This window comes from Acomys minous (assembly GCF_964271855.1).
Source record: "Acomys minous genome assembly, chromosome: 19".
Taxonomy (NCBI): Eukaryota; Metazoa; Chordata; class Mammalia; order Rodentia; family Muridae; genus Acomys; species Acomys minous.
The window spans coordinates 65403396-65426757 of NC_140499.1; the positions used below are offsets into that span (position 1 = coordinate 65403396).

Below are 23362 nucleotides of genomic sequence, written 5' to 3' on the forward strand. Positions count from 1 at the left end.
TCGTCTGCAAGAGCAGCAGCCAACACTCTTAAATACTGAGCTATATCTCCAGCCTCCAATTAAGTCTTTTTAAATGACCTTTTGGGAAATCCAGGTTTGGAAGCCTGTGCCTTGAAGCCCCAGAAAGTCTGGGGTGGCACTTCCTATGTAGCCCAGGCTGGCCTCTGCCTGCAGGCTGGGATTATAGCTGTGCACCGCCACACCTAGCCAGGGGAACTTTCTTGATGGGGATATGAGCTTTCTAATAGGGAGCTGAAGGATGGGTGACCAGTGCCCGCCACCCCTCCCCTTTGTTTCTTCCCTTCCAAGCGACGCATTTACACTTGCTACCTGTACGCAGTGAGTCAGCGCAGAGCGACCCCTCCCAGGCTTTTCAGCTGGGCTCTACCTTCCTCCTTCAGAGGTGAAAGGTGGCTTAGGAGGCCTCAGCTGAGCCCTCCCAACAGAGGCCTGTCTTCTCGTGCTCCTAAGGTCGCCATCGCTATTTCCACTGGTGATCTTCAGCCCAAATGTTACCCTTTTCCCTCTCCAGTGAAAGCCTCACCTCAGAGCCTTCATCTAAGGAGATAAAAGTTGCCTCTGCAGACAGTCGGATTCCCTGAAGTGTGTGGATGGGAGTGCTCCCTGGGCAAGAGGCTCGTGCTGAGGAGAAGGGAGTCCCTAGCTCCATAGTGGGGACCACTTCAACCTCTCTGCTGCAGCCCTTCAAACACTGACTTTCCAAGATGGCGGGCAATCCTAGCCGGGGTTAACAGGACCAAGCCTCAACCTTGCTTTGAGGAGTCCTTCAGCAAGCAGTGCTGGTTTACCTGTCCCTGGCAGGTTACAGCCGCAGGCTTAATCACCTGAGCAGATCCTTACCCTTCAAGCTGGAGGACCCATCCTGAGACAGGCGTGCCCCTGAGCATTTTCTGTCACAGCCCACTTAGGGACAGTAGCATCTGTTGGCCTCCTCCCTGACCCCACATCCAGCACCTCGGGGCACCAGACTCTGAGGCGAGGGGGAGGCAGTTCACTTTCACCTCCTGAGGTTTACGAGGGTAATTAGCAGTAATAGCAGGTACTAGGCTTTCTCTCCCACTTCAAAGCCCACGGCTCAGGGGCAGTTCTGGGAAAAGTGGGACCTAGGCTCACCCCTCTGCCTTGGCTCTGTTGGGCAGGTGCTGTGAAAAGGCATGGGTGAGGGGTCCAGGTGATCAGAGCCGTGGTTTTGGAGTGTGAATGTTTAGAAAAAAAGGACTCGCTTAAGAGAAGACTGGCCTTGGATACGGAAGTAGGAACAAACAGGTCCACAGCCCTGGGTACCCCAAAATGTCCAGGGACGAGGCCAAACACATAGACAAGCATTTGAAGGTGCAGACATATGTGAATGCACACATACAAACCCTCCTGTCATGTGGCACCTGCTCACATGGACACACATAGGCATGTACACGTCCAGACACAGGTACACACAAAGTCACACCCATGACTACACAAACATAAAGGCACACACACTGGGAACCCACAGGAGAATGCTACACAGGCACACAAACTTAAAAAATACCTAATGGCACAGACATTTTTTGTATGTACACACACACACACACACACACACACACACACACACGCACATCCTGTGATTTGAACACCCCACTTGATGGCATCCTGGCCGGTTGCCTTCTGGCCAGCTGCCCTGTATAGTTTACTCTGGATGGCAGCCGGGTCCCGCCCCTTGCCCCACCTCTCCCCCAATTGGTTACATAAATTCCCTCCCTTTGCCCCTTCCCTGTGCGGTCTCCCTCCACCACCAGCGCTGCTCTCTGCCGAGCCTCTGCCCACTCCTGGCAAACCCTGCAGGACCAGAGTGTCAGCCAGCAGCATGGGTAAGGAGAGGGGTCGCAAACCGTGCATAGTCCACCCCTGCTTTCGAGGGTCCTCCTCCCTTCTGTGAGGAGGGCAGTGAAAAGCTGGACTCTTGTCCCTGGGCTGCAGGCATGCGCACAGCAGCTCAAGTGAAGGCTTCGTGCGCACAAGACTTATTTCTCAGCTTCGCTTAAGTTCTAAGGAATAGAAAGGGGCCAGCAGGAGGGGTGCTCTGTGAATCCCACCCAGGCTCAGCGAGGGCAGGGAGGAGCAGGGGGCAGGGGCAGGGGCAGGTTGTCACCCTAGTAAATAGGTGATTCTGGCTCTAGCACTGGGTCAACTTCTTGCTTGGGTCGGGAGTTACAAAGGAACTGCTAGCTGTCAGAGCCTGGATCCCTGAAGCTGCTTCATACTGCCAGTCAACTAGGGAGGTCAGGGGTGGCCACACCAGCCCACCGAGGACCTGTTTCAGTGCCCCTCCCAACTCCCACAGCTCTCTTCTCCGTTTCCCTGTGAGCTTGTGGGCATCAGGCTGAGAGCTGGGTTTGGGAATGGGTGTTGAGGTCCTGTTTCCCCTTGGAGCTGGTTCCCCCCGGGCTAATAATAAGACCACTGACCCGCCTGGCATAGGAAAGCCACTTGAACTTTGCCTGGGTTCCCCAAACTCAAGATGTCACCGAACTTGCTTAAGATGCTTATGCCCCACAGAGAGAGATGCTGCTCCAGGCAACCTAGCAGCCTGGACCACGCCCTGGGAGAGTGGGACAAACCTCCTCCACTTCTTCCCTCTTTTTAAAGATGTTTTTATTTGGGGTGTTTGCCTGAGTATATATGTGGGTAGCACAGGTGTCTAGTGGCCATGGAAGCCAAAAGAAGGTATCAGCCTGGGGTGAGTTCCATGGGTGCTGAGAACTGAACCAGGGTCCTCTGCAGGGGCAGCAAGTGTGCCCAACCCCTGAGCCGTCTCATCTGCCCCAGAACAGCCTTTTGTTGATGTTGATGTTTGGCCTTTTGGGCTTTGGTTGGTTGTTCTTGAGACAGGGTCTCACTACATAGCCAGCCTGGCTGTTCCAGAACTCACTACGTAGACCAGGCTGACCTTGAACTCACAGAGATCCTCCTGCCTCTGCCTCATGAGTGCTGGACTTCAAACATACTTTTTGTTGATGCTCTTCACTCCTTTAAATCAGTGTGTGGTGGATTCTGCCTGGCATCCCGTGCTGAGGAGGCTAAGGCAGAGGATCTTTGTGAGTTGGAGGCCAGCCTGAGCTACATGGTGAAGTTCAGGTGAAGCCAGGTTTCTGGATTCTACGCCGCTGCGGCCTCCTGACTTCCTCCACCTTCTAGAAGTGGGTCTCCCAGTAGGCAGACAAAGCTTTTGCTCTGGACTTTACTGCTTTCTTATTATTTTTATTATTTTCTTAAACTTTTACTTCATTTTGTCTGTATAGGTGTTTTGCTTGCATTTATGTGCACTATGTGCATGCCTTATGCCTGAGCAGGCCAGAAGACACTAAAGTTATAGACAGTTCTTAGCCACCATCTGGGTCCCATTAATCAAATCTGGGTTCTCTGTAAGAGCAGCCATTTCTCTTAAGCCTTAAGCCATCTCTCTAACCCCTCTCCTGCCTGCTGTGGCCCTGGGGCAGGGCAGGAGGCAGGGTCCAGTCCTGTGAAATCCACTCCAGGATTTCTTTCTACTTGGGTCAGCCCCTTCTGTGTTCAGTTCCTCTGCTGTCTGGCCCACTCTCAGAAACTGGAAGCCCCTGGTGGCTATTTGGTCAGGCTGTAGGGTCAGGAAGGGCCTTTCCCTGCAACTGCCCTGAGTAGGAGAGTAGAGAGTGGCCTCAGGACACACAGCTGGTGTCAGTCTTGCACACACACACACACACACACACACACCATTCCCCTCATCTGGGTTGGTTGTCTAATCCTGGGTGTGGCCAGCAGCCTGGCTCAGGACCTAGATTGGAAGGAGAAAGTCCACAGGCCCTGCCCTGGATGAATTTGGTGGGAGACACAGCTGCCCGTCCCTGAGGGCTGCTCCTCAGAACAGGCATGCGAAGACTGCCCACCTGGTGTAGGTCTCACCAAGGCCCCTCACAATTTTGTTTGTTGTTTTTTCTTTGTTTTGTTTTGTCTTGTCTTGTTGAGAATTGAACCCAAGGCCTTTTGATGCTAGGCAAGTGCTCTGTCACCGAGCTGCCTCTTTCCATTGTTTGTTTGTTTTAAATATTTATTTTAGGCCTTGTTTGTTTGTTTGTTTTGAGACAAGATTTTTTGTCCTGGACTGGATTTGTAGACCAGGCTGGCCTCCAACTCATAGAGAGCCACTGGCATCTGCCTCCCTGAGTGCTAGGATTACAAGTGTGTGCCACCATGCCTGGCTGGTTTTAATTACTGCGTGTGTGTGTGTGTGTGTGTGTGTGTGTGTGTGTGTGTGTGTGTTTGTGTGTGTTTGTGCGTGTGCGTGCGCGCGCGCACGAGGTTTGTGAGTCATGTTGCTGCCAGAGGTCAGAGGTATCTGACCTCCCTAGAGCTGAACTTTCCGGGGCTTGCGAGTGGCCTGGTACAGATGCTGAGAACTGAACTGCTGAGCTATCTCTCCAGCCTCTCTAACTCAGTTTTGTTTTGGTTTTGTTTTGAGACAGGGTCTTTCTATGTAACCTTGGTTGTCCCAAAACTATGTACACCAGCCTGGCCGTGAACTTGCAGAGATCCACCTGCCTCTGCCTGCCGAGTGTTGGGATTAAAAGCATTAAAGTTACACACCCCAACTCAATTGTTTGCTATGTAGCAAGGCTAGTCTTGAACTCATGTCCTCCTGTTTTTGCCCCCCCTGTGCCCCTCCCCCGGCACCCCCACCCCACCCCCTGCAGCCCCGCCATGGTCACAGTGCCCCGCCCACTGTGATAGTCTCTCTATCCCCTTTTCACATATGAACTGGATCAGAGTGAGATAATTTGACCAAGTTCCTGTGACCAGTCAGGTAGGCAAAGGCTGGAAGTGAAGTCATTGTCATAACTATTGAACCCACAGCCTCTGCCCCACTTTCTCCAAAGCCTAGCGGAATATCAATCCACTTCCGGGTCATGTGGCTCCACTCTCCCACCACACGCTCAGGATCATCAGAGTTGGGGAACAGGAGTCGGGAGAGGGAGGATAGGCCAAAGGGATGGGGGCGGAGTAGCACCTGGGGCAGCATTAAGTCTGCCTTGCTTGCCAGGTGTGTGTTATGGGCTGTACAGAGGGAGAATTTACCTCCAAAGCAGGCGCCAACCAACAAGCTTCTTTTGTTTCTACAGATACAAAATGTACAAAGTGTGGCCCAGGTTACCCAACCCCTCTGGAAGCCATGAAAGGTAATTGTGCATCTGAGAGCCAGCCTCCCTCTGCAGACCCCATGGTAGGGTGAGGAGACTGCTGACCTAGCCTTAGCCCCCTGGCCAACCCCGGGCCGCCTCTGCCCAGCCCGGTCCCATAGCCTGCTTTCTCCTTCCCAGGACCTCGAGAGGAGATTATCTACCTGCCCTGCATTTACAGAAACACAGGCACCGAGGCCCCGGATTATTTGGCTACTGTGGATGTTGACCCCAAGTCCCCCCAGTATAGCCAGGTGAGGTGAGGCATGGGTCACTGGCAGCCCTGAGACCCCCACCACACAGCGTGGCTCCCTCACTCCCCGCTTCTTGCTCCTCCTTGGTAAGGCAGTGGAAGCTGTTCTCTGCACAGGGTGCTGTCTGTGCTGGGACGCCAGCCCACTCGGAGTCTATAGAGGCCTGGCCTGGGCAAGCGGCAACTCCCTGCTTCTCTCCATCCATCCTAGGTCATCCACAGGCTGCCCATGCCCTACCTGAAGGACGAGCTGCATCACTCGGGATGGAACACCTGCAGCAGCTGCTTTGGGGACAGCACGAAGTCACGCAACAAGCTCATCCTGCCCAGTCTCATCTCCTCCCGCGTCTACGTGGTGGACATAGGCTCTGTGCCTCGTGCCCCGAAGCTGCATAAGGCATGTCCTCTGTCCCTGTGGCTGGAGACCCTACTGCACTCACTGGCCCAACAGCCCCTAGACCAGCTGCCTCGGGCGTTTACACAGGCTCTGGCTCAGCAACGGGGGAGAGGGGTGGTTGGGGGGGGGTATGTTTCAGAGGTGACCTGGGCATGCTGAGCTGGCTCCACTGAGCAGCACAGGCTGGGACGGCAGAACAGGAGGCTTGTCTTTGAGAGGAGAAGAGAGAGCCATCTTTCCCCATGCGTTAGGAGCTCAGGGCTTCCTCTCAACGTTCCACCGGATGTCCTCCCTCTGCACCAGATGTTCACAGCTGTCTGCTGAGGGCACGGAGCCAACATGGACATGGGAGGGGCCTCAGGAGATGGGAATACCATCTAGAGACATGGGGGGAGGGAGGGGAAGGGCGGTGCCCTGACTGAAGACTTATTGGCTGCTTCTCTGCCTCTCCTTGCTGTTCTGTGAGTTACCAGGCTCAACTTGTGATGTCTTCCCTCAGGACTCCTGGCTCTGTCACGTTCTCACTCCATCCCTCACCCTCTCCAGGTCATTGAACCCAGTGAAATCCACGCCAAGTGCGGCCTGGGCAACCTGCACACCAGCCACTGCCTGGCCAGCGGGGAGGTGATGATCAGCTCCTTGGGGGACCCCCAGGGTAATGCCAAAGGTATCTGCTGGCTCTACAGACGCACGCGCAAACCTCAGCAGCTAAGCGTGGGAGGTGGCTGGCTGTGCGGGAGCGATGGAGTGAGGAGCCAGGGAGAACTGGCTGGCGGAGTCCTGTCCAGCAAGTGATGTCCGTTGTTTCAGTTACTCCTACAGTGATGAGGCCCGGCGGGCCCTGGCGGTGCAGGCAATAAGTCCAGCTGTTCTCTCGGCCAAGGCAGAAAGATCACAAATTTAAGGCCTGGCTGGGAAACTTAGCAAGATTTTGTCTCAAAATACAAATAAAAGAAGGCTAGAGATACACCCCAGTGATAGAGCACTTGCCTATCACTAGTGAAGTCCCAATTTCTTTCTTTCTTTCTTTGTTTTATTTGATTTTATTTTTGAGACAGGGTTTCTCTGTGTAGCCCTGGCTGTCCTGGACTCGCTTTGTAGACCAGGCTGGCCTCGAACTCACAGCGATCCACTGCCTCTGCCTCCCGAGTGCTGGGATTAAAGGCGTGTGCCACCACTGCTCGGCATGTGAAGTCCCAATTTCAGTAACACACACACACACACACACACACACACACACACACACACACACACAAATGCACACGCACATGTGCGGAGTCTGCTATGGTCAATAGTCTGGCGTAAGGCTGTGAACTTACAATACCAGCCTTTGAGAATTTAAGACCTTGGCTTGGCTTTGTGGTTTGTTGTTTGTTTGTTTGTTTAGTTAAACTTTTTAGAAAAATTTAGTTGGGCACAGTAATGCACACCTTTAATCCCAGCACTCAGGAGGCAGAGACGGGGGAAATCGCTGTGAGTTCAAGGCCAACCAAGGACAGCCAGGGCTAAACAGAGAAATCCTGACTTGAAAAAGAAAAAAAAAAGGGAGAGAGGAGGAAGTGGGTGGGGGGCAGGAGAGAGGACAGCTGGCCAGGCAGGAGCTGGAGCTCTGCCTGCTGCTGCTTGCCATCACCCGCCCAACAAGCTTAGACTCTGGGAAGAACCCACTGTGGTCGTAGCAGGCTGGGCAAGTGACACTTATGAGACGGAGGACATTTTCCCAGAGCTCCAAGAGGACGAGGAAGTGGCTAAGAGGGGAGCACAGAGCCAGGGCCCGCTTCTCACGCCGGCTCTGACATGGATGTCCGGGCACCTGACCTTAAGGATCTTAAGGATCTGGTCAGCCTGCTGGGAAAGAGCAGTAGCTCCACCACCTCTACCTAAGCTAAGCCCCTTTCCTCCTGCTCAGGGGGGTTCGTACTGCTGGATGGAGAGACGTTTGAGGTGAAAGGGACATGGGAGAAGCCTGGGGGTGCCGCGCCAATGGGCTATGACTTCTGGTACCAGCCTCGACACAATATCATGGTCAGCACTGAATGGGCAGCTCCCAATGTCTTCAAAGATGGCTTCAACCCTGCTCACGTGGAAGCCGGTAAGAATTACCCCAAGGACGGGCGGGAGCCTCGGTCCACACCCCCTGCTCTCAGCCCCCTGCCCTATGCCAGATCTGCAGACCTGTTACCTCCGGGTAACAGGCTAAAACGTGCCAGGTGCTCAGAGGAGCCCTCTGTGCCCACGCCCAGCTCTCCCCACCTTAGCCCTTCCCTGCCTCTGCCCATGGCCTCCCATCCTGAGCTGAGCCCAGCCTCGGTCCCTATCCGTCCCCGCTCAGGGCTTTATGGGAGCTGCATACATGTGTGGGACTGGCAGCGTCATGAGATTATCCAGACCCTGCAGATGAAGGACGGGCTCATCCCCCTGGAGATCCGCTTCCTGCACAACCCGGCTGCCACCCAGGGCTTCGTAGGCTGCGCCCTCAGCTCCAACATCCAGCGCTTCTACAAGAATGAGGTATCTTACACACACACACACACACACACACACACACACACACACACGGCTCCCACAAGGCTACACACACACACACACACACACACACACACACACACGGCTCCCACAAGGCTACACACACGCACGGCTTTCACAAGGCTACACACACACACACACATAAACACACACACACACACACACACGGCTCCCACAAGGCTACACACACACACACACACACACACACACGGCTCCCACAAGGCTACACACACACACACACACACACACACACACACGGCTCCCACAAGGCTACACACACACACACACACACACACACACACACACAGCTCCCACAAGGCTACACACACACACACACACACACACACACACGGCTTCCACAAGGCTACACACACACACACACACACACACACGGCTCCCACAAGGCTACACACACACACACACACACACACACAGCTCCCACAAGGCTACACACACACACACACACACACACACACACACACACACGGCTCCCACAAGGCTACACACACACACACACACACACGGCTCCCACAAGGCTACACACACACACACACACACACAGCTCCCACAAGGCTACACACACACAGCTCCCACAAGGCTACACACACACACACACACACACACACACACACACGGCTCCCACAAGGCTACACACACACACACACACACACACAGCTCCCACAAGGCTACACACACACAGCTCCCACAAGGCTACACACACACACACACAGCTCCCACAAGGCTACACACACACACACACACACACACACACACAGCTCCCACAAGGCTACACACACACACACATACACACACACACACACGCACACACGGCTCCCACAAGGCTACACACACACACACACACACACACACACACACACAGCTCCCACAAGGCTACACACACACACACACACACACACACACACGGCTCCCACAAGGCTACACACACACACACACACACACACACACACACAGCTCCCACAAGGCTACACACACACACACAGCTCCCACAAGGCTACACACACACACACACACACACACACACACAGCTCCCACAAGGCTACACACACACACACACACACACACACACACACACACGCGCGCGCGCACACACGGCTCCCACAAGGCTACACACACACACACACACACACACAGCTCCCACAAGGCTACACACACACACACATACACACACACAGGGCTCCCACAAGGCTACACACACACACACACACACACACACACACAGCTCCCACAAGGCTACACACACACACACACACACACACACACACACACACACACACGGCTCCCACAAGGCTACACACACACACACACACACACACACAGCTCCCACAAGGCTACACACACACACACACACACACACACACACACACACACACACACGCACACACGGCTCCCACAAGGCTACACACACACACACACACACACAGCTCCCACAAGGCTACACACACACACACACACACACGCACACACGGCTCCCACAAGGCTAGCATCAGGACCTCCTCCCGGGCTTCACCAGCCTAAGGCTCTCCCAGGAAGGAGCGCTGCGGGCTACACGGCCTCTACCTCTCTTCAGTGTCTGTTGCTGTCAATGAGCAGCTGAACATCATGGGCCGGGTAAGTGTAAGGAAGAGAGATTTGTTTAGCTCTAGGTCTGAGGCTAGGCCACCCGAGGATGAGGAATGGCATCTGGTGACCGCTTTCTTGTGGTTGGGAACCCCGCCTCCAGGGGCATCACAGAGGGAGGCAGCACATGCAGGAGACAAGTTGGCTTCTTCATTAACAGACTCATTTTCAAGATAACCATGAACACTCTCCTGGCTGCATCCATCCTCCATGAGCTCTGACTTAACTACTTAAAGGTCCCACTTAGTCCCCAGGTGGTGTCGCACGCCTTTAATCCCAGCATGCCGGAGGCAGAGGCAGGTGGATCTCCGGGAAGTGGAAGGCAGCCTGGTCTACCTGAACTACACTGGCCGCTCCCCCAGAGAGCCTTCCATTCCTGCATCCGCATGGTGGCTCTCAAGTGCTGTAACCACAGTTCCAGGGATCTGAGTCCTTTCTCTAACCTCTGACCTCTGAGGGCCCCAGGGATACACGCGGTGCACAGAGATACATGTAGGCAAAACACTCACGCAGGTAAAACCAAACAAAAGTAAATTAAGTTAAAAACAAACAATAAACTAAACACAAAGGTCCCAGTTAGAATGGCTCACACCTGTAACCCCAGCTCTTGGGAGACTGAGGCAGGAGGATTGCAAGTTCAAGGCCAGCCTTTTCTACAGCAGACTCCTGACTCATGAAAACAATAAAGGTCCCACCTCTTAATTCCTCACAGTGTAATTAAATGTCAGCATGACTTTTGTTAGGAACACTTGAAACCTAATTGGCCGTATTGATAAACTCATTGAACACCTAAGGCAGTATGATGTCACACCTAAGGCAGTATGATGTCACACACCTGTAAGGCTGGAGGAACTGGAGTTCAAGGCCAGCCTCGGCTACAAAGAGTTGGAGGCCAGCTTGGGCTACATGAGACTATCTCAAAAAGCAAAACAAAACAAAATCTAAAATCTACTTAGCGAGTGAAAGGAAAACAATTGACTCAAAACACGGCAAGACCAAGTTCTCAGCACAAAAGAGATTTATTTGCCCAGAGGGACAGAGGGACGGAGGGACAGAGGGACGGAGGGACGGAGGGACAGAGGGACAGAGGGACGGAGGGACAGAGGGCAGGAGCAAGAGATGAAGACAACTAAGCAAGGACCAGGCACGGCGAGGACCCAGACCCTCTGCTCAGATGTAGGAGACAGGCAGCACAGTCTCCTTGTGGGTCCCATAATACGGGGAACAGGGGCTACTTCTGACGTGGACTGTGGTGCCCCGACTCATTGATCACCTCCCCCTGGCGGGGCGGCTTTGCCAGGCCACAGAGGAAGAGGATACAGGCAGTCCAGATGACACTTGATAGGCTGAGGTCAGATGACAGGAGAGGAGGGCTCCCCGTTTCTGAGGACTAGGGGGGGGGGCGTGTCAGGGAGGGACTGGGAGGCGACGATGGAGGGGCCTACAATCAGGATGTAAAGTGAACAAATTTTTAAGGGGAGCGGGATGAAAACAAGAGATAGAGGACGCAGGGTCGTAGTGCACGCCTTTAATCCCAGCACTCGGGAGGCAGAGGCAGGCGGAGCAAGGCCAACCTGGTTTACAAAGTGAGTCTGGGACAACAGGGGCTACACAGAGAAACCCTGTGTGGGAGGCAGTGGGGGGAGGACCATCGGAAATATGTGTTTAGCGGGTGCAGCTAGGCAGGCCTGTAACCCCAGCACTCAGGGAGGCAGAGGCAGGTGGATCTTCTTTGTGAGTGCTGAGAGAGAGAGAGAGAGAGAGAGAGAGAGAGAGGATGAGGAGGACGAGGGAGAAGGAGAAAGGCTTGGAATGGCGAGGATGGCAGTTTATAAAGAGAAGAAGGGAGCAGCCTTCCCGTGTTAAGATGATCTGATTGATTTTAATTGGGCAAGCTAATTAGGTCAGACAAAGGGGGCTTTTGGCTGTTGGACGTCAATACTTTGTGTTTGATTGTTTTTATCTTTCTAGACAAGGTTTCTCTGTGTAGCCCTGGCTGTCCTGGAACTTACCCTGTAGACCAGGCTCGCCTCAAACTCAGAAATATGCCCACCTCCGCCTCCCCAGTGCTGAGATTAAAGCTGTGCACCACCACCGCCCAGCTTGGACTTCAATACTGTGATAGTTTGACCTTGGTGGTCAGCGTCAGGAGGACGAAGTGGCCAAATAAGGGGATGAGCCTTGGTGCCAGCTTTAGGAATGCAATCTAACGGTTTTTAGCAAGGGGGGAAGGGGTAAAAGGCAAAACCAGTGTGCCAGCCACTCTGACAACCGTCACAGTGCCATGGTGAAGCAGTCAGGCTCTTTACCTGAGGGCCTTGCAGGGAAGGAGACCCTCGCCAAAAGGCCCAGAGTCTGCTCCCTCCCTGTCCCCAGCTCTGTTAAGTCCACTTCCTCCCTTCTCCAATGTAGAGAGGCACCTGGTCAGTGGAGAAGGTGATCCAAGTGTCCCCCAAGAAGGTGAAAGGCTGGATGCTCCCTGAAATGCCAGGTGAGTGCCAGGGGCGGGCGGAGGCAGCAGGTTGAGTCCTGGCCTGGGAAGAAAGGCAGACTCCTTAACATTCCTAAACCATCCCCTAGGCTTGATCACAGACATCCTGCTGTCGCTGGATGACCGCTTTCTCTACTTCAGCAACTGGGTGCACGGGGACATCCGGCAGTATGACATCTCTAACCCACAGAAGCCCCGCCTCGTTGGGCAGGTAGGGGCCTTAGTGGAGGACAGCGTGAGCGTGGCGGCTGGAAAGCCACTGAGGGGCAAGGGAGGAGCAGGAGAGGCAAACATGTGGGCAGAGGTACAGGCTCGGCACGGGAGAGTCGCGGCTGGACACGGGGATGTGTCTGAGGAGAGTGATGCTAGCAGAGTGTGGCGGAGCACACGGTTAAGACCAGCGCTGCGGGGCCGGGCGTGGTGGCGCACGCCTTAAATCCCAGCACTCGGGAGGCAGAGGCAGGTGGATCGCTGTGAGTTCCGAGGCCAGCCTGGTCTACAAAGTGAGTCCAGAACGGCCAAGGCTACACAGAGAGACTCTGTCTCGAAAAAAACCAAAAAACCAAAAAACCAAAAACCAAAAAAAAAAAGACCAGTGCTGCAGAGACAGGCACGCAGGTCTCTGTCAGTTTAAAGCCAGGCTGGTCTACATAGGAAGTTTGAGGCCAGCCAGAGTTACAAGGTGAGGTGCTATCTCAAACAGCACGAGCGTGCATACACACACACACACACACACACACTCAGCACTTCTGTAATGTACACACCTACATGAGTTACTCCTCTTGTCGCTGTGGTGAACTACCTGATAAAAACAGAGGAAGGGAAGATTTACTCTATCATGGCTTGAGAAGGCGTAGAGACCATCACAGTGTTGGGACAGAAGTGTGAGGCAGCTGCCATGCTCAGGGAGCCACGGTAGGCAGGGCGGGATGCTGGTGTTCAGCTCCTCCTCTTCACTATCAGCCTCACTGGGCTTTAGAATCGGTGAGGTTGATAATGGAGGTGAGGCTTCTCTCTGTCTCTCACTGTCTTCCCGATCTGACCTCTGCGCCCCGCCACCCAGATCTTCATCGGGGGCAGCATTGTCAAAGGCGGCCCTGTGCAAGTGCTGGAGGACCCAGAGTTAAAGTGTCAGCCGGAGCCTCTAGTGATCAAGGTGAGAACGTTGTCGTCATCGGAGCTCAGATTTGCACTTGGGGAGGACTGGGTGGCATAGTCTTGGGCTCCAGCTGCCGTGCCAACTGGGCAATCTGGGTGGAGTCTGACCCCTTGTTTCCCCAAGGGAAAACGAATTCCCGGAGGCCCTCAGATGATCCAGCTCAGCTTGGATGGGAGACGTCTTTACGTCACCACGTCGCTGTACAGTGCCTGGGACAAGCAGTTTTACCCCGATCTCCCCAGGTGAGAAGCCATGTGCGGGCTCACCTCTCCAGGTGTCCCCTCTCCTCAGAGGCATCATTTGGCCTTCTGAAGACGCCTCAGGAACTCCACCTGGACCCCACATTTACATGGCCCATTTGGACCCTGTCTCAACCCCAGGGACCCACCCACACTCACGAGGACCGCTCACTTGCCCCCTTCCTCTCTTGCAGGGAAGGCTCGGTGATGCTGCAGATTGATGTAGACACGGTACATGGAGGGCTGAAGCTGAACCCCAACTTTCTGGTGGACTTTGGGAGGGAACCCCTTGGGCCAGCGCTGGCTCATGAGCTTCGCTACCCAGGAGGTGACTGCACTTCGGACATCTGGCTCTGAAGGCCCCCAAAGCCTGTCCTCCGCATTCCAAGCCCTTGCTCTAAGGAGCCTGGCTTCACTCTGCTACCCCAGCCCAACCCCCCAAGGCTGAGCGAGACCTGTGGAGCAGCATCTCGCTACTGTTGCTTGTTCTTAGCTGTGCTGTTCTTAGATGAGCTTTTGAAAGCACCAATGAATAAAATGCTGAATCGATGCTCAGATCCTCAGATGGCCTTGTTGTGGAGGGGACAGAGGGAGTCCTGTGCCACTGCGGCTCTCTTGTGAAGAGAAAGCCTGGAGGGGTTGTGGTGGCTCGTCTGTGTGGGTGACGCCAGCATGATGTCACTGCTGTCAAACATCTCCCTTTAACCACCATACGGAACCCAAAGATTTAGGGGGATGATTGTCACAGGAAACCTGAGGGGCGAGCATACCAACCGATGTTTTAGACTTTTGGGGAGAGGGTGTGCATGCGTGTGTGCGTGCATGCGTGCATGTGCTTGCATATGTGTATGCCCCAGGTTGACACTGGGTTTCTTTTTTTTTTTTTTCTGTGTAGCCTTGGCTGTCCTGGACTCACTTTGTAGACCAGGCTGGCCTCAAACTCACAGCAATCCGCCTGCCTTTGCCTCCTGAGTGCTGGGATTAAAGGCGTGCGCCGCCACACCCGGTGACACTGGGTTTCTTCCTTGGTCGTTCTCCACCTTGCACGTGGAGACAAGCTCTCACGCCAGTCTGGAGCTTCCTGCTGTAGGCGGGATGGCTTACAGCAGGGATTCCGTTCCCGTTTTCCACGGGTTGGGATTGCAGGCTGGCTGGCCACCGTGCCCGCGCAGTGCTCACCATGGCCCTGCAGGTCAGAACCCTGGTCAGCACACGCATCAAGCCCTTCGACCCCGGAGCATCTCCCCAGTCCTGTTGTGTTTCATATTTTGTCTAAGTCTGTTTTCTGTTGCGTCACAAGCAGGAGAGTTATAAGTAGAGGTTAATTTACGTCATAGGCCTGAGGCTAGGCTATCCAAGGTTGAGGAATGGCATCTGGTGACAGCTTTCTTGGGCTCGGGAACCCTGCCTCCAGGGACATTACAGGGCGAGAGACAAACATGGAACTAAAATCTCACACGTCAAGCTTTCATTCCCTTAAAGTCTTCAAACACTTCCTTTGAGCAGTCCGCTCCAGTAGAGGTCTGACCATCTCCCTTTGCCTCTGCTGCCTCTCATGATGTCCTCCCTGCAGCGGACTCTTCATGTTGCCAAGCTGCTTTAGAGAAGAGTGAGAGAGAACCCCTGGGTGGGAGGAACACCCACACGTCTCCTTGGGAATTGAAACTTTTTTTTTTTTTTTTTGGTTTTTCAAGACAGGGAAAAAAAAAGACAGGGTTTCTCTGTGTAGTCTTGGCTATCCTGGACTCACTTTGTAGACCAGGCTGGCCTCGAACTCACAGTGATCCGCCTGCCTCTGCCTCCCAAGAGCTAGGATTAAAGGTGTGCGCCACCATCACGTGGCTTTTTTTTTGGAATTGAAACATCTTATTCACCAACACATAGTTGAAAACCATCCTACATTATGTTTTAATAAACTATAGACTGTGTGTGTTATGAATAAAATGCCTTAGTTATTGTCCTATTACTGTCAGCAGACACCATGACCGAGGCACGCCTGGTTCCATGCTTTCTAGCCATGACAGTGATGAACTCTTAGCCCCCTGGACCCATAAGTCTCAGATTCTTCCTTTGCTAAGATGCCTTGGTCAGCCGGGTGTGGTGGAGCCCGTCTTTAATCCCAGCACTCAGTAGGCAGAGGCAGGTGAATTGCTGTGAGTTCGAGGCCAGCCTGGTCTACAAAGCGAGTCCAGGACAGCCAAGGCTACACAGAGAAATCTTGTCTCAAAAAGAAACAAAACAAAACAAAACAAAAAACCCGCTCTGTCATACCTGTATAGGCCTCCAACTTTGGTATTAAACACACAGAGGGTCAGTCACACCCTCTGTGTACTTTTAACTACTGTGTAATATTTGCATAAAGCTTGAGTAAAAGCCAAACACTTTTAAATAAAGGTTGATTAGACGCACAATTGCTCTTTAAGCTGGTCCTTGGTTAAACAGCAGACCAGTAATCTATTAATTTTTCTTTTTCTTTCAAAAAGCAGCAGGCTGTACAGAATGGTGTTGTTTTAAAAAACAAATCCTAATTGTTCGATTTTACCAATAAAGACTCAGGAGTCGGGCTGGAGAGATGGCTCAGTGGTTAAGAGCACTGACTGCTCTTCCAAGAGGTCCTGAGTTTAATTTCCAGCAACCACATGGTGGCTCACAACCATCTATAATGTGATCTGATGCCCTCCTCTGGCTGTAGGTGTACATGCAGGCAGAGCACTGTATACATAATAATAAATAAATAAATCTTAAAGACTCAGGAGTCAGGGCTAGAGAGTTGGCTCAGAGATTAAGAGCACTGGCTGCTCTTCCAGAGGTCCTGAGTTCAATTCCCAGCAACCACATGATGACTCACAACCATCTATACTGTGATCTGGTGTCCTCTTCTGGCCTGCAGGTGTACATGCAGGTAGAGCACTATATACATAATAATAAATAAAAATAAAAAATAAGAAAAGACTAAGGAGGCAGATGCTGGGGTGAAAACCTGCTAGCTTAGAGAGACAGAGAAAGCACCCAGCTGACCTTCCTGCTCAGCTCACAAGCCAGGAGAAAAAGGCCAAAAGCTGAAAGCCAAAGAGCTAAGAGCTCCTTCTTAGTCTTCTCTCAGAGCCCCCAATTCCTATCAGCTGGTTTCTTTCTCCGCCCCTTGACCTAGGGTCAACTTTACTAAATCCTGTGTACAGAGAGCTCTTGGACTAAATGTGTGTGCAAGGCTAGCTGAACCACACGTTAGTCACCTGTTTACAATTATCAGAAAGTTCGTGGATTAAAGGTGTATGTCAGGATTGAACTGATCCAAACAAGAAACAGGTTTTTATAGTTCACAATCTCGGGGTCACAGTGGGATCAAATATCCTGCAAGGAATGGAACACAATCACACAGAGAGATGCACCCAGGAGCCTTCGGTCCCAGGAGACAGAGCCTGGTGCATTTCTGAGTTTGAGGCCAGCCAGGGCTGCACAGAGAAACTCTGTCTTGAAAAAAAAACAAACAAACAAAAGTGAGCGTGGTGGCGCACACCTTTAATCACTCAGGGAGGCAAGGGCAGGCAGATTGCTGTAAGTTCAAGGCCAGCCTGGTCTACAAAGTGAGTCCAGGACAGCCAAGGCTACACAGAGAAACCCTGTCTTGGAGGGCAGGGAGGCAACTCCAGTAATTTAAGCACAGGTTTGACTTCAGTGGGTTTTTTGGTTGGTTGGTTGGTTTTGGGTTTGCTTTTGTTGTTGTTGTTGTTTGCTTTTTGAGACAGGGTTTCTCTGTGTAACCTTGGCTGTCCTGGACTCACTTTGTAGACCAGGCTGGCCTCGAACTCACAGCGATCCACCTGCCTCTGCCTCCTGAGTGCTGGGACCCTCTTATATTTTACATGCTTAAAAGAACAGCATCACACCGATAGTGACATGGAGTTCTTTGGCAGTTCTGGCAGCTCAGGATGTGACGTGGCTGTATTTACCGCAGCCTCACTCGCCTCTGAGAGCCCAGACGGGAGGACCTGGGAAGGTGCTTCATGCCGTGAAGTTTTGGTTTCTCTGTAAACTCAGTTACGTAAGTATGCTCTTGTTTTAATCCCAAATGCAGCATTTTAGTTTGGGCTTTAGTATGTGCACAGATGACAACTGCCTCCTGAGGGGCGTGGTCTTTGCCAGGGCTCACAGGCTGCCTCCTCGTGGATCGCAGAGTGGAGGGTGGAGCTGCTTGGAGACAAAGAAACCTTCCAGTGAGAGGAGGCTGCTGCCGCCCAGCTAGGAAGGAAACTTTTTAAGACAGCTGGGGTTATATCTCAAGTACTCATGACATATCTCAAAAGGACGGTGGGGGGGGGGGGTCTGTGCACGCCTTTAATCCCAGCACTCGGGAGGCAGAGGCAGGCGGATCACTGTGAGTTCGAGGCCAGCCTGGTCTACAGAGTGAGTCCAGGACAGCCAAGGCTACACAGAGAAACCCTGTCTCAAAAACAAACAAACAAACAAACAAAAAACAAAAAACAAAAAAAAAGAAATAAAGAAAGACTTACATCTAAAATGCATGGGAAACTGGAAAACTCACAACTCAGCCATAGAAAATCAAGCGTTCCAAGCCAGGGCTCATGGCACACACACTTGGGAAGCTGAGGCAGGAAGGCTGTGAATGCCAGGGCAGCCTGAACTGCACGCTGCTGCTGCTGCTGCTGTAATAATAATAATAATAATAATAATAATAATAATAATAATAATAATAATAACAACAACAACAACAACAACAACAACAACAATAACAACAACAATAATAACAACAACAACAAATCACAACGTGCTCTTGCCGTTCCTAATTTCCCAGGAGGCCTGGATGCCAGCGGGCTGGAAGTGCGTGCTTCTCCTACTCCTGTGGGAACGCCCGATGCTTTTAGCTTCCAAGGTGAAAAGGGGTAAAGCACAGATCAAAGGTTCCTCCTCTCTCAGGAATGCAGGTCTCTGATCTCCAGGCCAAGAAAGGCAGAGCATGGGACTGAGATTCGGGGAGATGTCCAGATTTCTCCACAATAAGGGTCACCGTTCTTTATGCTGAGTTGGCAGCGCCAGGGCAGTTGGCAGCGAGGAACTCAGGGCTCCCAAACCCAGGGGCAGGGTCAATGACTCGGCCGCTGCTTGGAGAAGGGCAGGTGGCCACGGCGGGGAGTGGAGCGGTGCACGGAGGCCGCCGCAGTGCGCACTGACACGCTGGTGGAAGCTTAGGAGTTCCAAACCCGGCGGTGACGCTGCACACTCACAGCCCTGTGGTCAAGCCTCTGGGCTAACGCAGAGGGTACAGGCAGCCGGGCTCAGGGATCCAGTGGCAAACCCTTCAGGGTGGAGGCGAGCCCTTCTTCCCCAGAATAAATGCCGAGTCTCAGATGATCTTTGGTGAAACAGATGGTGGTGGTTGCCCTTATGTCATATAAAACAGGGACTTATGAAAGTTGGGCCGTGGGAGGGTTTCAGGGGTGAATGTGTTTGACTCGCTGGACCTGGGAAAGCCAGGGATACTTGACATGAGGGAACTCAGTTGAGGAAGAAAGTCTGTCATTTCAGCACCAAACTCAGGAGCTTTCTGATACTTCGACCTTAACAGCAGGGGTCAACATGCTATCACTATACACTTATTAAACTGGCTCAACTAAAAGAACAAAAACAAAACAAAAACCTAAAAAACCTTTTAGCTGGGCTTGGTGGCAGAGGCAGGTGGATCTCTGTGAGTTCAAGGCCAGCCTGGTCTACAAAGTGAGTCCAGGACAGCCAAGGCTACACAGAGAAACCCTGTCTCAAAATAAATAAATAAATAAAAATAAGAAAAAAATAAAAATAAAAAACTAGAGATATGTTGTGGTGGCTAAGGAAAATTCCATTTTGTGCTAGGCACCCATGCTAAATTCCTGAAAGGTAAATTCCCTGACTCCTTGCCTCCTTCCCCAGAATTGCATAACTGTTGTAAAATGATTAACTGCTTGCTCTAGCTTCTGTAAACTCACTTATCATAAAACAGTTCCTCGCCCATCGCTCAGCATCCAGGTGGGTGACCTGGCCTCTGCTTCTGGCAGGCGGGGTCCAGGCCCTGCGTGCTTCCATCAAGACTGGGCGGGTCAGCCAGGTGTGGCGACACTCGCTTTTAACCCCAGCACTCGGGAAGCAGAGGCAGGTGGCTGTGAGTTCCAGGCCAGCCTGGTCTACAAAGCGAGTCCAGGACAGCCAGGGCTACACAGAGAAACCCAGTCACAAAAAAGAATGGGGGGATTTCAAGGTCCAAGGTCCCTTACTCTCAGGAACAGCCACAGCACCTTAGGGGGGCAAGCCTATGCTCTAGGCAAGGCTCCTGTCTCACAGAGGGGACGGGGTATTGGGGTGGAAATTATCTACCAGGTGTTACAGTTTAGCTCTTTTAGAAGGAGATTGCTGGTATCAGACCTCAGTGGAGACTCGGGAGCTCCATAAGCAAAATGTTACAACCCTTTGTACCGTGCCTTACTGGGCGGACCCCCAGAAGGCGGGTCTTGTGAGACGCAGGTGATGGGGGCCCCGCCCCCCACGGTGCTTTCCCAGCAGTCAGCACCAATCTTGCTGAGATGGAGCAGGCTACCCTGGCTGCTCTGGGTGTCCAGTGGCAGTTCTTTCCCAGAGTAAATGGAGTCTCCGACAGTCACGAGGTGGACGAATGGTGTGAGCACCATTGAGCAAGCTTTATTTATAAACTTAGGCAGCTGGGAGGGGTTTGTGGGTGGATTTTCTTGGGCTAGAGTTGTTAGGACACTTAATCTACATGCAGTGGCTCAGTGCCTCCTTTACAAGCAGTAGCATGAGGTCCTATCAGAAGAAGCAGAAAACAGTACTTAATTACCCTATGGGTGGGGGAAGAACGTCCAGGTATGGTTAAAGGTCATTTGCTGGAGGCTGGGATCTCCTTAACACAGGGTGGGGTTCCTCCACGAATCCTCTGGTGCTTCCTCGTCAGTTTCTTTTTTCTTTTCTTTTCTTTTTCTTTTTTTTCTTTTTTTTTTTTTTTTTTTTTTTTTTGGTTTTTCGAGACAGGGTTTCTCTGTGTAGCCTTAGCTGTCCTGGACTCACTTTGTAGACCAGGCTGGCCTCGAACTCACAGTGATCCGCCCGCCTCTGCTCCCGAGTGCTGGGATTAAAGGCATGCGCCACCACACCCGGCTCCTCGTCAGTTTCTTAACAGGATAGGGTCCAGCTTATAATCTTTCCTGAGGGCTATGCTATTCTTACAAAATCTAGGGTTCCCCACATCAGGTGAAGAGAGAACCCCACTGGGAAAGGGAGTTCACCATTATAGAGCGAGCTCAGAGGGTATCTGAAAATGTCAGACTTCAACCTTAACAGCCACGTGGTGGTGCATACCTTTAATGCCAGCACTCTGGGAGGCAGAGGCAGGAGGATCGCTGTGAGTTCGAGGCCAGCCTGGTCTACAGAGCGAGTCCAGGACAGCCAAGGCTACACAGAGAAACCCTGTCTTGCAAAACAAAAACAAAAACCAACAACCCCCTCCAAAAAAAGGAACCTTCTTTTTTTGTTTTGTTTTGTTTTTTGAGACAGAATTTCTGTGTAGCTTTGGCTGTCCTGGACTCGATTTGTAGACCAGGCTGGCTTTGAACTCACAGCGATCTGCCTGCCTCTGCCTCCTGAGTGCTGGGATTAAAGGTTTACGCCACCACGCTCGGCTTCTTTCTGTTTTTTTGAGACAGGGTTTCTCTTTATGTAAGCCTGGCTGTCCTGACTTGATTTGTAGACCAGGCTGGGCTTGAACTCACAGAGATCTGCCTGCCTCTGCTATCTGAGTACAGGGATTACAGGGATGTGCCACCATGCCTGGCTAGAAGCAACCATTCGTTTTTCTTTTCTCCTTTTTTTTTTTTTTTTTTTTTTTTGAGACAGGGTTTCTCTGTGTAGCCCTGGCTGTCCTGGACTCACTTTGTAGACCAGGCTGGTCTTGAACTCACAGAGATCCATCTGCCTCTGCCTGAGTGCTGGGATTAAAGGCATGCGCCACCACGCCCAGCTGTAATAACCATTCTTTTATTTGTTTCTTTGGTTTTTAACAACTATTCTTAAAAACAGTTTGGCAGATCTTTATAAAATTAAACTTATAGCCAGGCATGATGGCACACGCCTTTAATCCCAGCACTCAGGAGGCAGAGACAAGCTGGTCTCTATGAGTTCAAGGCCAGCCTGGTCTACAAAGAGAATTCCAGGACAGCCAGGGATATTACACAGAGAAACCCTGTCTCAAAAAAAAACAAATAAATAAATAAATAAATTTATAAAGTAAAATATAAAATTAAATTATAAAATAAACTTTCTATATGAGCAACTGTCCTTTGTGCATTTATTTTGGGAGAGCTATTGAAAATGTTTCTTCATATAAAAGCTGATACATGGGCTGGAGAGATGGCGCAGAGGTTAAGAGCACCGGCTGTGAGTTCAATTCCCAGCAACCACACGGTGTCTCAAGACCATCTATAATGAGATCCAGTGCCTTCTTGTGGCAGGCAGCTGTACACGCAGGCAGAATACTGTATAAATAATAAATAAATCTTTTAAAAAACCTGGTAAACAATTGTTCACATGTTTTCTGGCAATCATCCCAAACTGGAAATAACCCAAATGTCCTTCGTCAGGTTCACCAAAGCAAGAGATCAGCTAAACAAGCTGCACTGTGCTCACACCAGGGAGAACTGGGCTCACACCAGGGAGAACTGTGCTCACACCAAGGAGCAGGGAGAACTGGGCTCACACCAGGGAGAACTGGGCTCACACCAGGGAGAACTGGGCTCACACCAGGGAGAACTGGGTTCACACCAGGGAGAACTGCTCACACCAGGGAGAACTACTTACAGCCTTATTACCTTCCCTACCCGAGTGTGTGTGTGTGTGTATACATGAACATGTGCCATTGTACATGTATCGCCCCCATCTACCAAATGTGTCCTGGGACTGGGACTCAGGTTCTCAGTTTTGGCAGCAGTTTTTTGCCCACTCAGCAATCTCACCAGCACAAGGGAATCACTTTAAATGAACACACACACACACACACACACACACACACACACACACACATTTTTTTACATATGTCTATATAAAATTATTCTGATTATAAAATATTTCCAAGTGACAAAATCATTTAACTGGAGGACAGGTTAATGGTTGCCAGGGGTTAATTATAACATCAGGTACCCTGTGGTGATGATGCTTCTGTGTCATGACTTTAGTGGTGGTAACACAAATGTACCATTTGGTACAAGTGTAGACGTCTAAATGCATATATAGAAATGCACGTGTGTAAACTGGTAAGGTCTAGATAAGCCTGACTGATTGTATGAATGCCAATTGCCAGTTCCTATGCTGTGCTATGATTGTGTAAGACGTGCCATTGAGGAAAAGGAGGAAACCGGGCACAGGGCACATGACATCTTTCTGCTCTGTTTCTTGCA

The 23362-nt window shown here is 51.7% G+C and overlaps 1 protein-coding gene across 1 annotated transcript; it reads left to right on the forward strand.

Moving 5' to 3' along the window:
- The first annotated feature begins 1735 nt into the window (after positions 1 to 1735).
- On the forward strand, positions 1736 to 14460 carry SELENBP1 (selenium binding protein 1). Its single transcript, XM_084769567.1, has 12 exons — positions 1736 to 1865; positions 5151 to 5207; positions 5349 to 5461; positions 5672 to 5857; positions 6404 to 6524; positions 7767 to 7949; positions 8190 to 8368; positions 12434 to 12512; positions 12602 to 12723; positions 13576 to 13668; positions 13795 to 13913; positions 14105 to 14460. The coding sequence occupies exons 1-12, from the start codon at positions 1862 to 1864 to the stop codon at positions 14265 to 14267; spliced, it is 1419 nt and encodes a 472-aa protein (XP_084625693.1). The 5' UTR covers positions 1736 to 1861; the 3' UTR covers positions 14268 to 14460.
- The last annotated feature ends 8902 nt before the right edge of the window (positions 14461 to 23362 follow it).

What these genes read in the sequence shown, in the direction of transcription:
- SELENBP1 (XM_084769567.1), top strand. An exon ending in GTGCCCCGAAGCTGCATAAG is followed by an intron (nt 5,858 to 6,403) that starts GCATGTCCTCTG and finishes CACCCTCTCCAG; the next exon opens with GTCATTGAACCCAGTGAAAT. An exon ending in CGGAGCCTCTAGTGATCAAG is followed by an intron (nt 13,669 to 13,794) that starts GTGAGAACGTTG and finishes TGTTTCCCCAAG; the next exon opens with GGAAAACGAATTCCCGGAGG.